Raw genomic sequence first — 13,785 nt, forward strand, 5'->3', positions numbered from 1 at the left:
GGGTGCACATTGTCATCCCTGGATATTACAGGTAAATACAGAATGTGCCCAAGTTTTCTCTCTCTCTCTCTCTCTCTCTCTCTCTCTCTCTCTCTCTCTCTACATCTCTCTCTCTCTCTCGTTTCATCTCTCTTTCCCTCTCTCCCTCCCTTCTTTCTGTTTCTCTTTCTGTCTGTCTCTCTCCTTCTATCTCTCTCTCTTTCCATCTGTCTCCCTCTCTCTCTCCACCTCTCTCCATCTCTCTCTCTCTCTCTTTCTCTCTCTCTCTCTTTCTCTCTCTCTCTCTATCTCTGTATGGGATTGCATTACTAGGTCATTAAGAGCTTAAAATCATTTTACCCTAACCCAGTGTTGTAGATCTACCAATAATTAAGTTTCAAGAGGTTATCAGGAAATTCAGGAGACTGTTTAGGTCTCACAGGCAAAAATGCACTGTGAGGCCTAACTGAGCCAAACCGTTACTGTGACAGTGAGACATTTGACAGTGTCCAAATGCATTGTGCTACTGCATTAATGACTGTTTAGCATGTCACAACATTGCCTGACCAAGAACGAAGACGTGTTTGTCTTTTTTGTTTTTTTTTTATCACAGTGGTCAGCCACTTTGGTAATAATGGTGTCATAACAGGTCGTTTGAGCCTGGGTCACTGTGTTAGTCCTGAGAAAAACAGTAGCGATATACTCCAGAGACTGTGCACATGGTGAAAACCAGACTTAGTATTGATAAAGCATAGCTTATACATGTCAACAGCACCCCTGGGAAAAATTCCTTGCCTTTATGTGGTGTGGAGGCATGCTATTTGTTTTTTTTCTGCTTTAGAATACAAAAGTGTTCTCCTCAGGGCCCGTTCCTTTCCTCTCAGAGCAGGAGTTAGATGGCTGTGGGTCGTGTGTTTTAAACAGGAGGCTACATGCATTGGAGGCTTGTTTTGGCTGTTGAATGGAAAGCAGCAGAATTAATCTCCTGTGTTAAGCAGTGACAGGGGCCCGATTATGGGCTGTCTCTCTCCACGTCCACTCACGCCCCTCAGAGCACCAAAGGTTAATGCAGTCGTCCTGTCTCTCTCTGTCTCTCTCTCTCTCTCTCTCTCTCTCTCTCTCTCTTTCTCTCACTCTCTCCCTCTCAGTCCAGACAACATGGGCCTCCTGGACCCTGCCACCAGTGATGGACGGGTCATTTTTTTTCTTCCCTGGGAAAAGATGACCATCGCTGGGACAACGGACACCCCCACTGACATAACCCCCCACCCTGTCCCCATGGAAGAGGATATAAACTTTATACTCTCTGAGGTCCGCCACTACCTGAGTCCAGATGTGGAAGGTGAGTGCATGAGGGATGTGTTTCACTGTGTGTGTGATGTTTACTTCAAAATGCATGTTTTGAAAGTGACTGAAAATTCATATTGACTAAGCTCGCATAAGAAAATGAGAAACGACCATTATAAGTATATTTAATTCTCTTTGTGATCCCCATTAAAAACCATAAGATTCACTACTGCATCATCGATGCATCAGTTAACAAAATCAGGTAATGCTAAGGTCACACTAGCTTAAGCAATCTAGTTAAAAAAAAAACAAATTTTCGACTAATTAGGAACCATTTCCTACTGATTTCCATAAAGTGGATATCGTGTGCTGAAAGCGGCAAGACCAACTTCCTCTCGCCGGTCGAACCGTCCGAGTCTTTTTTTTTTCTTGTTTGTTTGTTTGTTTGTTTCTGCGTAACCCAAGGTGTTGACCACTTCCTTTTTTTAAGGATTGGTACATTATGAAGAAAAGGAATAATGAGGAAATGTCAAGGCCTATTTGTCTTTGAGAAAAACAACAACAACAACAACAACAACAATCAATCAATCAGTATACTCATTCACTTAAGGCAGTGAAGCAAGAATACCCTAATTTATATTTGCAGTAATAAATATATATGCCACGCAATCTCACATTTTTCTCTCTCTCTCTGATGTACGAAAAGCTGATGGTGCAAGCGGCTGGCGCTAAAAAATGAGGTGATCCAGTGGCAGTGAGGAACCTCCCGCAGATCTTAATTCATCAGCAGGCCGCAGAGAGAGAGAGTGGACAGATACAAATTCCCACTTTAATTATGTATGGGACCCTCGAAACAAAAAAGTCGGCCCCGTCAAACACCCCTCGGATTATATTCTGAAACACAGCTTTGCGGAGCCCCCCCCCCACCCCCTCCCTCTGTTACACTGGTTTCTGGATTTTCTTTTGATTTTTATTCATGTTTGTGATCTGCCCTCCCTTTGTGTACACACGCACTCTTTCACATTATACCACCCCAAAACAACAAAACATACAAGAACGCAAAAAATAGATTGTGGTTCTCATGAATGGCATCCATTTGGGATATTAGGGAGGAAATAAACACAAATGAACACATTAAATTTTATTGTATTCGATTAACGATTTTTATGAGGCTACTTAGATGGCTGTTTTTTGTTTTTGTTTTTTTTCTTGTACCCTGCCGATTGAGACCTCAGATGGTCTCGCAGACAGACGCGTTTGTCAAGGTCTGAGGGGACTGTACTGAATGAATGACCACTGGGTATCTACGCAGAATGCAGTATTATTGATTTCAAACTAAAGCTCTAATTGTTTTTAGTGTGTAACATGTTTCCTAGACGATGTGATTGATTAGCCTGATACAAGGTTCTCTGCACCTTATTACACACCAACTAGATCCCTACAAGCCCTCAAAACATGGCATGTACACTGTAATCTCTGTTTATTTGTTATGCCTTCACAACAGAGATTTAAATCACTACAAATCTCTAATGCTCACATGTACACAATGGCCTTCTGAACTGAAGTTTCAAGTTTTCTACAACTAAACAACCTCCAGTTCTTACTGAGAGCATCACAGAAAAGAAACAAAAACAGCTTTGTCCCAGCATGTAACTTGCCTTATATGTTATATGCACGCTTTAGTTCAGAGTTTTTAATGAGACGTTTAGTGAAGAGTGTGATTAGAGGCAGTAGTGAGTGAGTAGTCAGTAGAGTATGATTAGAAGCAGTAGAGTGTGAGTAGTCAGTAGTGTGTGAGTAGAGTCAGTAGTGTGTGATTAGAGGCTGTTGCTTGATAATAGTCAGTAGTGTGTGAGTAGATAATAATGGGAGTGTAAAGTAATAATCGTGTGAGTAGTCAGCATGGCATGAGCGTTCAGTAGTATAGGAGTATAAGTGGTAGTGTGTGATTAGAGTCAGTAAAGTGTGGGTATGTAGTCAGGGCATCACATTAGCACAGTTCACTGTATTGAACACATAGAGGCAGAGTGCAGTGCAGTATGACTGTGTGTGTGTGTAGTCAGAGTCTCAGAGCAGTGTCCAGCTGCAGGCTATGAGATGTGGACAGCAGTGTGATGTATGGCATATGTCTGGGACACAGAGCCTGGGAAGGTCCTGTGGCCGCGGCCAAGGCCAAGGCCGAGGGGAAGGAGATGTGTGAAAGTGAAGCCGTGAGAGGCCGGATGATAGACTGACTCCGCTCCGACTTGTCTGCCCTCGCCTCTGGATGTGCAGGCTGGAGTCTTCACTCAGACCAATGCAGAAGGGGAGATTGTTTGAGGGGATTTTGTCACATTGCACCACGAGTCAGCCAAGATGGGCAACACTGTGGCCTGGAGTGGACAGAGGGAGAGGGAGAGAGAGAATGTGTGTGTGTGTGTGTGTGTGTGTGAGTAGAGAGAAAGAGAGAGAGAGAGAGAGAGAATAATTGTTCTGTCTGCCCGCAGTCACTCCACATACTGGATGACACACTTCACATCACTGCTTAAGGACAGACTGGACTCCCTCTGTTTGTCTGTGGTGGTGGTGGGGATTTTTGGAGTGCTCCCACGGGCCTGCCTCATTCTCTGTTCATGAGTCACAGCAGCCTGAGAGTCAATACATCAATTGTGCTGCAAATTAATCTTTTTATTTGCCTGTGGTATAAACTCTGTCACACAGAAGACTCCGCACTGTCGTTTCTTTCGATGTGTAAATATACTGTACTTTCCAAAAAGCAAGTACTTTACAGCCTCAGATGAAGTGCAGAAAAGTTTCATTTCCAAAGTTTTTTTTTCTCTCTCTCTCTCTTCCTCTTTCCTTTTCCCCTCTGAAATTACCTTACTAGAGCAAATAGACAAATAACTCTTTTCAGAGGGGAATAGATTTTTTTTTTGGATGATATTATATTTAGTTTGGCTTTCTGGATTTTTTCTTCCCTCTCTCTCTTTCATTAGGTTTGTGTTCGTTTGTTAAGGCATCTGAAAACTGTCGTGGTATTTTCTTTTAAAGCAGTCTGAAAAAAAAAAAAAAAAGACCAAACGAAGTGACATCACAGAGTCAGTCTGACTCTCTTAAATTGGAACAGATTTGATCTCACAGTGTTAAACCAAAAGCCGGTATTTCATCCTCAGCGCAATTCATTTGACTGCCCAAGCCCAAAAGCTTTCTTTTTTTTCTTCTTCTTCTTTTTTTTTTTTTACTTCGGCCACTCAGCGGTCATAAATGTTTAACAAATGCCCTTTGATAACGAGTTTGTCATTGTTTTATTCAGAAATATCAACCAGCATATTATAGTGCCAGGTATTTTTCTCTCACTCCAATCGATACACAACACTGTATTAATATTTAATTCTTTATATGTCAAGGCGATATGGGGAGAGGAGAAGAGAGTGGATGTTTTGAGGTAGCGATGGCAGCAGCAGCTGGGGCCAGTGGAGGCCGGTTTATTTTTCCCCACGCTGATGGAGAGGGTGGTCGTGTTTAAGCTGTAGTTAGTACTTCGATGGGGAGCTGAGATAGAGGGTTTTCATGCTGTATCTGGGCTTGAGTGATTTCTGTATCTGTCCATCACGTCCATACAGATGCTAGTGAGCGGCCCGTCTGCCAGACTGTGAGACAATCTTGATGGCTCTTATCTGTCTTTGCCCCCCCCCTCCCACAAACACACACACACACACACACACACACACAGTGAGAAGAGGAGACGTCCTAGCGGCTTGGAGCGGAATTCGACCATTGGTCACGGACCCTAATTCCAAGGACACCCAGTCTATCTGCCGTAACCACGTGGTCAGTATCAGTGAGACTGGACTGGTAACCATCGCTGGTGAGTGCATAGCACCCCTGTAGAATGCTGTTTGTAGGTCTTCACACATTCAGAAAATGTACAACACAGCATTTTTGTGATAATACATGAGAATTAGAGTAGCATGTATTTTTGTGATTTCAAATAAGGTTAAACCAAAAATATTTGATCTCATGTTTATGCATATTCATTTACTGCACAGTAAAATCAGCAGTGTGTAATTAACTCTGACAGAGTTAAAGGGGATCCATTTTTACTCTTAAAGTGTTAAACTGGCTCCAGTTCAACTCTGTGGGAGTGACTTTAACACTGCTGATTTTACTATGTGCAAATTAACACTAGCAAATTCTGACTACTACATTTTCTTAGCTATTGTAAATTGTAATTGCATGTTTGTAAATTAAAATACAAATGAGTAGCTACAGTTCAGGCTTAACATTATACTTACCTATTAGTTAAACAGTTGGTTTTGGATGCCCTCTCTTTGTTACCTTGATATTTTTTTGCTTGTTTTGTGTCAGGGGGAAAATGGACGACATACCGGTCAATGGCAGAAGACACATTAGACGCTGCAGTGAAGGCCCATAACCTGAAAGCCGGACCGAGCAGAACCATTGGCCTTACGTTAGATGGGGCTCAAGACTGGAGCCCCACCATGTACATCCGCCTAGTGCAGGACTACGGCCTGGAGGTGGAGGTTAGGAAACACCACCCTCAGTCTATCTATTCCAGCTCATTTTTGGCTCTGCTAACACAGCACGGATGTGCATACAGAAGAACAGTATAAGATTTAGTTAAATCAACCTACTTTTATTTTTTGGAGTGTTCTTGGAGTTTGGTTTGGGCACATTTAACACCTGGTATTTTCTGTACACATTTCACAAACTGTACAACATTAATCATGAAAATCGGCATATGAATTAAGCAAACAGATTTTAGTAAATTTTCATTTTAATAGATCCTGCATTCACTCAACCGAATTCCCTCAGAAACAGCTAAATATTTGTTTCCCAGCAGCAGTTAAAGTCTAAACTGATTATTTTATCAAACTGACCACATTGGCAAAAGGAGCACATGCCCTCATCTGTCAATCTGTCAATCACTCTGATAATGCATTCTCAGCTAGTTTCAGAATTATTGAACTGAGCGTCTCTCTGGGAATTAGTTGTTTGAATCTGGGCCTAAATTTAGATTCATGTGATTCTGTACGATCCCTGACATGATGCTGTCAGGAGAATTGGGGTCTGAAACCCAATGATGGGCCTTGTGTTGCTGTTGTCTCTGATGGCTGACTGGTGTTTGCTATTGAAGTCTCAGTGAATGAGCTTTACCATGACTGTCCAGAGCCCTGACCATAAAACGCACCTGTCTAGAGGAGACTTCTCTCTGCTATACTTCAAAATGAACTGTACGATGACCTGCAAAATGACGGACAAAGAGAAGTGTATCCCTCTGAGGCTTATTGTAAAAGAGTTTTAACCCTTTATTAAGAAGCTGAGAGGAGAGAGAGAGGGAGAGAGAGGGAGAGAGAGCGAGAGAGAGAGAGAGAGGGCATAATCTATGATCTGGATGTTTCCAGAATGTTTAAAAAGGTCAATATGCGGATTGTTTTGACAATGCATGACCTTTAGTGAAAAAAAAGTAACTAAACCATTTTGAATTGAAATAACTTCTTCTTTGTTTAGTACCGCCACAAAATGTATTACAGTCAAACCATGCTATCTATAACCCACAAACCCCCCTCACCAATGAGTGACTAAAGTGTTACCCTAGTCAGTCAGTCAGACCAGCACAATGACTACTGAAATGAATGTGGAGATGTCTGTAAGGATAGTAGGTTGGTTTGGTGTGTCTCAGAAGAATTCATATATATATATACACACACACATTTACATACATACATACACGCACACACACACACACACACACACACATACATATATATATATATATACATATATATATAAACTACATCTACAGGTGGCTCAACATCTAGCCTCTACGTATGGCGGTCGTGCTTTTGAGGTGGCCAAAATGGCCCATGTCACAGGCAAGCGATGGCCAATCGTGGGGAAGCGCCTCGTATCAGAGTTCCCATATATCGAAAGTGAGGTGAGTTCTATTTGTGGCTTTGATTCTGTTCAGTTAATGAAGTTGTTACAGAGAGATTGCTTAGCCTAGGAGGTCTTTATCCAGCTGCTTAGTGGCAGCTGTTTGAAATGTTCTGTCAGAGACTTTTGTATAGCCTGAAATGATCCTGAAAGTGTCTTATGGTAAATTAGTACCAATCCTGTTGGTTTAAATGAATGTGTAGCTACACACTGTCCTGGAGTGACTCCATCTGAGGTCATTATGATCCACTCTCCCTCCACAGGTGCAGTATGCCATTAAAGAGTACGCCTGTACGGCCATTGACGTGATCGCCCGCCGCACGCGCATGGGCTTCCTGAACGTACAGGCGGCAGATGAGGCCTTACCCAGAATAGTGCATATCATGGCCAAGCAACTCGACTGGAGTGAGCAGAGAATGAAGGTCAAAACATAAGGAATAGAAGCAGAAAGAAAGACAACATAACACGTAACACATGCCTTCATCATAACACATACCTTCATCATAACACAGAACTTCATCATAACACAGAACTTCATCATAACATCAGAACTTCATCATAACACAGAACTTCATCATAACACATACCTTCATCATAACACAGAACTTCATCATTAATAGATTGCAGTGAATATTTCGTACATTTGTTTATACAGTCGAACCACGACTTTCAACTTTTTTTTTTGAGACTATATAAACTTATGGGCTCTAAATAAACTTATATTATTATTATTATTATTATTATTATTATTATTATTGTTGTTGTTGTTGTTGTTGTTGTTGTTGTTGTTGTTGTTATTTTGCAGGTTTAACTTTCACAAATTTGATTATTCAGGAGTTTGCCATCAATAATTAAATGGGAGTTTTTTGGGAGTTTTGCTGCATACTGTGGAAAATCACAGACGTTGCGTGTAGACTAGAAAATGTAAAGAAAACTAAAAAGAGTTTAGTAAGTCATAAATGCATAAAATATATGTATTAATAATCTGCTTTATCATTTACTACCATAAATATATACACAAATTTATCTGTCTATCTATCTGTTGATCTATCTATCTACCTGCTTGTCTGTTGATCTGTCTATCTATGTAGGAGGAGCTGGAGGCAGCCAGACAGTTCCTGTACTATGAGATGGGTTATAAATCTCGCTCAGAGCAGCTCACGGATGCCTCAGACATCACACTGAGTCCTGCTGAGGTTCACAGGTGAGGACGGCTTCTTTACAGTAACTTACAACCCATCATCCTCTGTCTGTCCCAAGAGACTCACACGCATGAGACACTCATCTTCAGCTCCTCTTTCCACAGGTACACAAAGCGCTTCCACAAATTCGACAAAGAAACCAAAGGGTTCATCACCACGGTGGATGTCCAGCGTGTTTTGGAGGTTGTTTTTTTTTTTTTCTTTGTTCAACCATCTGGTCTGGTCTGTCTGTGTGTGTGTGTGTGTGTGTGTGCGTGTACCTTTGAGCAACCCGAGGAGAGGCAGTCGGTTTCTCTTAGTCTCTTAGCTAATATAAGCACAAGTCTTAGACTGATCCTCTTTTAGCTCTGTAACCATGGTACTGATCTTCCCACACACTGCACATTAACTCTCCTACTGCTTTCCTGCATCAATTAGCTCTCATATTTCTACAGATACTCACATCTATCAACCAGCCCTTTTTTTTCTCTCCCGTGTGTGTAGATAAAAGATTCCCGCTCGTTTGAGCACATTTTTTGTACCTCGGGGTAGTGCTAAGATAGAAATGATTCTTTTGATACTGTTATTGACCCTAAAATCTCTCTTGTCAGTTGTATTGATCTTGTCTGAATCGCTTATGCATAACAATTTCTTCTCCAAAGCCAGTATCTGAATCGGATCCGGAATAGAAGTAGTCGTTTCGCCCTTGCGTTACTTTTACCTGCATAACAGCCTTGTATGTAACGTCACGTCAGTGTAACAAACATTACAACTAGGCATAATAACCCAAATGCCAGTCACATAAAAGTGATTGTGTACCGATTACACATACCCAGCAGTTACAGGTACACAGGTATGAGGGGCATTTCCTACACAGAGGCAGTGTCTTGGTGTCTTGAGTTTCCTGGAGGTGTTTGTGTAGCTTGTGTAGCTAACTGTGTAAGACTTGCGGTTCATTTAAAATCCAGGGAGTGCAGCTGCTGCTGCCACTGTCGTACAAATCACCTCATAATGAGCTGTAATTATGTGGTAATTAATTACATTGAGATAATGTTGACTTAAACGATAACACCTTAGCACAAGTGACAGCAGCTCGGTCAGCCCAGTTCATAAAAGAAGGATGAACTTCTCTGTCGAATCTGCTGCCTCACTGGGAAAAAAAAACCAACTCAAATGAATTGAATTATTCAAGGTCGAAAAACTGCATTGCTTACACTAGTTTGACGGCAGTCTCTGTGAAATTCTGTCATTACCCATCACTGCTGCTGTTACACCCTTCCAGATTTAGGACACATATAAGTAAGTTTGTGGATCTGAACATGTTGTTTCTTTTTTTTTATTTAAAACTGACCCTTGTCTGCAAATTCTCACATGAGACGGTCACCTCTATCCTATTGGAGAATTTCCTGTGGTATCAAATACTGTCCTTCCTTTTTTTATGTTTGGGTGTCCCTACAGCATGCTTTAGTGACAGACACACAGGCTGTGTTTATGTTTATGTTTATTTTCATGTTTATGTTTATATTTTTCTGCTGTATGCTTAAGTGATAGTCCCCACTGTGTTGATGTTTATGCTAATATGCTTAATGCGTCTCACACAGAATATTGGCGTCCATATCGATGAAAACGCTCTTCATGAAATTCTCAACGAGGTTGATCTCAACAAGAATGGTCAAGTGGAGCTAAATGAATTCCTGCAGGTGTGTAGTTTCATTTTTAAATGACAGAAGAATAATAACAATGTGACAATTATATTCCTTGTTGCAGATATTCACTGCATAAGGCTGTAGATAGGTTCACTAGTTTTTAGTTAATCTCATTAATTTGTCGGTTTAATAAAGTAGTCTCACTACATGCTCACAATAACTTAAACAACACATCTAAGAGCTTCCAGTGCTGACTGTGTGAAATGTCTCAAATGCCACAAATGTTAGGTCTTCATGTCACCTAAAAGACAGACATCCTCTTATCAAAATGACTTGTTTTGGCAGAATATCAAAATCTATGATGTTATCTGAATGAAGCCTTTTGTCATTGAATAGATTAACTGGGCCCTATGTGTGTGAAAGTGTGTGTGTGTGTGTGTGTGTCTGAGAGAGAGAGAAAGAGAGAGAGAAAGAGAGAGAGATTGTGTATATCAGTGTGTGTGTGTGTGTGTGTGTGTGTGTGTGTGTGTGTTCCTCCTGACTCTGCCATCCCTCTGGTTCTGTGACAATGATGAATGCAGAACATGAGCCACATTAATGCAGCAGTTTCTGGTCAATGTCAGCTCTCTCTTCACCATGTCAAGTTAAACAAACAGGATCAAGGCAAAGGAAATGGTAATTGTCCCTCCAGAGATAAGACCCTTATAACTGCCCTGAGAGGAGCTGCTGATGGAAGTCTTCAGCCAGACTAAACACTGGCCCCCTGTGCCCTTTTGCCAAACCACAGCAAAGATTCTGGCATCTGTGGAAACCACTCTCTAAATTCACACCTACCAGTTAAAATAAACCCTCTGTTCCATAGATAGATAGATAGATAGATAGACATCTGAGTTGAACATGAATTCAAACATTTAATTGGGAGCAGCATCTGCAGTTCTTATGGGGCTTTTGATGTGTATGAAAACATCACTTCGCAATGTTTTCAGGTTCTAAACTTCTGATTTTAATCACTTCCAGCTCACTGAATTAGCCTTCCAATAAAGAAAACTAATGTAATTTCTAGAACTCAGGGGCTGGCAATGTAATGTAAGTGCAGGTGTGATGTCTGCTCTTTCAGGCCGGGATTACAGGCTGAGCTGCTGCATGTTGGACGAGTTACAGCTGATCAATAGACTTTATACGAATTAAGTCCACTGGTAATATTTAAAAAAAAAAAACAGCTTGCATTAACCTTTAAAACATGCATCTTCTAGAGTAAGAAGTGTTTTATTTAGTTTAACTATGAGTAGAGGCCCATGCTACACTTTTTTAATTTGAGGTTGAAAGTTTAAAATAGTGTAAAAACACCAGGACTGCTCGCTTAATTACACCATTAGCCCTAAAATCATAGATGGTCAGTGATGTCCATGTTACATTTTTGTGTCAACTCACATGTCCCATAAAAGCCTACGCTAGGAAAATGAAAGCCATGTTTTTTTCTCATAACTGAGCAAAGACAGAGAATGAACAAAAAGAAAAGCAAAGGGCCAAGAGTTGAGCCTTGCAGAACCGCATTCCTCTGTAATTGTTTTTTTTACTTATATAGACAAAACAGTCTATTTGTGTCTGAAGTCAATATGTAAGTACATCTAATATGAAGCAATATAAAATGAATCCATAGGAGGAGTAGTGGAATCATTTACATATGACAAGTAAGACTGTTATTTCCTATATTTGAGTTTTATCATATGGATAACTGGTGGTAAGCTGATTGGAGCCCTTTGTACAGAGTGTTGGAGGTGTGAAAACCTAATGATCGTAAAGCTCTGGTGTGGTCTCAGCCTTCTCATTAACAAACAGGGATGGATTTGGATTTCATTATCACTGACAGGCCCATAAAGAAGAAAAAAAAAAATATATATATATATATATATATATATATATATATATATATCACTAACAGGCCTCTGGGTATATGTGTGAGATACATATAAATATAAATATATATATATATGTGTGTGTGTGTGTGTGTATATATATATATATATATATATAAACTAAAGCACTATATAGACAAAGATCCATTTCTAGTGTACTAGGCAAAGCAGGGTGTTGTAGGGCTTCAGGGAAGGATAAGTGGGCCTAAAGCAGTGTATCTGAATTTTCGTTAGAGTGAGAGATGAAACAATCTTTGGAATACAAAACAGTTAAAAGATCCTGAAGGAATGGTCATCCTCCAGTGTGTGTATATGAGGGGTGTGTGTGTGTGTGTGTGTGTGTGTGTATGTGTATGTGTTATGGTGGTATAGTGTTATGGGTAGATATGGACTTCAAGTCATGAGCCGACTTAGAACAAGAACAGAGAAAACTGAACATGTTGTCGCAAAACAATCACTCATAGACACACACACTCACTTACTCACTTACTTCACTGATCAGCTCAAGGAGAAAGAAATCATAACAAAATTTCACAGTGAGATCCAACACAGTTATTTTTCTAAATAACTTTTTACTTTGCTTTTTATATTTAATTTTAATTCACTCACAGTGAATTGAGCAGGCATGCTCTTTTTCAAGGTCTGCTGTGCTGGGGTAAGGGAGATAGCATTGCTGTGTTGCATTAACCCTGGGGCAACTTTTGGGGTACGGGGCCTTGCTCCAGGGCACAGTATCAGAGGTCAGAGGAAGGGCAGGAACAGCCTTCAAGTACCAAGTCAAAATCCTTGGTGCCCTACTCAGGTTCTGAACCAGCAACCCTCCAGCTCTCCCAGTGTGGAACCCTGTCCGACTGAGATACTTTAAATAATTTGTGTTACATAAATGTAATAGTATATAGGTTTAACTATAGCTACCAGGGAACGATGAATAGACACAATGCAAGTATTAAAATAAGCTAATGTTGAATTGTTCTATGTTGTCTTTAGCTTATGAGTGCAGTAAAGAGGGGCCAGGTGTCTGATAATCGCCTAGCTATGCTGATGAAAACCGCCGAGGAGAATCTGGACCAGAGAGAGCCGGTCTCTGTCGACCGCAGTGGGGGAGGAGTCTGATCGTCCAGGAGAATCATAATCGACGAACATGTCATTTTAACATTCAAAAAGAAGTAATATGACTGAGAACCAAAGCTTCCATTGATTTCAGTCAAACTGGACTTGGAGCCCTGGCTCCCATGTTCAGTTTGATTCTTTCCTCTTGTGCATTAAAGATACTGTTCTTCATTTCACATACCTCACAGACAAAGGCACAACAATGCAACTCTCTCATTAAAATAGTAGTACAGGTCATTTGAAAATTACTCACTCATGTTCCTTCATGAATGTTTTACTGTTCTCCATAGCTGTGGTTTAAGAAAATATGTATTTATGGTGTGTGTTTATTTATGAATGGACTGTTCTCATATGCAGAACATATCTAAACTTTTTGCATGATATCTATTCATTTATTGTGTCTTATGGGACTGTCAGGCATGCACAGTACACTGTATTTCATACAGTGCAGTATGTTGTAATGAATAAGCCTGACATCAGAAAATTTCTGATGGACTTAATGCTGTTTAATCTCTTCATTCGGGTAGTTGTCGTATACTGCATTTCTGTGCCCCTTTTATAAGTTTTCAGACTTTGAGAATGGAAATGAATATATTTCTCAACCACAGTTGTTGTATTGTTATTGTGGCTTTCATTTCACTTCCATTATTGTCACATATTTTGCAAGGCAATCTGCAACGCTTCCGCTGTGACCAGCGCAGAGCTTAATTGGAAAATAATTTAATTTTT

The 13,785-nt window shown here is 40.5% G+C and overlaps 1 protein-coding gene across 2 annotated transcripts in view; it reads left to right on the forward strand.

Moving 5' to 3' along the window:
* The window catches only part of LOC115822993 (glycerol-3-phosphate dehydrogenase, mitochondrial-like), a 25,332-nt gene extending 12,273 nt beyond the window's left edge, over positions 1 to 13,059 (forward strand). For both annotated transcript variants that reach the window (XM_030786983.1, XM_030786985.1), the window contains 10 exons: positions 1 to 31; positions 1,128 to 1,321; positions 4,979 to 5,113; positions 5,614 to 5,789; positions 7,073 to 7,204; positions 7,467 to 7,625; positions 8,295 to 8,407; positions 8,510 to 8,588; positions 9,986 to 10,084; positions 12,934 to 13,059. The exon at positions 1 to 31 is cut by the window's left edge and continues 114 nt beyond it. In XM_030786983.1, coding sequence (XP_030642843.1) covers positions 1 to 31; positions 1,128 to 1,321; positions 4,979 to 5,113; positions 5,614 to 5,789; positions 7,073 to 7,204; positions 7,467 to 7,625; positions 8,295 to 8,407; positions 8,510 to 8,588; positions 9,986 to 10,084; positions 12,934 to 13,059 — 1,244 coding nt within the window. The remainder of the gene's footprint in view (positions 32 to 1,127; positions 1,322 to 4,978; positions 5,114 to 5,613; positions 5,790 to 7,072; positions 7,205 to 7,466; positions 7,626 to 8,294; positions 8,408 to 8,509; positions 8,589 to 9,985; positions 10,085 to 12,933) is intronic.
* The last annotated feature ends 726 nt before the right edge of the window (positions 13,060 to 13,785 follow it).

This window comes from Chanos chanos, chromosome 10 (assembly GCF_902362185.1).
Source record: "Chanos chanos chromosome 10, fChaCha1.1, whole genome shotgun sequence".
In the NCBI taxonomy this organism is placed as follows: domain Eukaryota; kingdom Metazoa; phylum Chordata; class Actinopteri; order Gonorynchiformes; family Chanidae; genus Chanos; species Chanos chanos.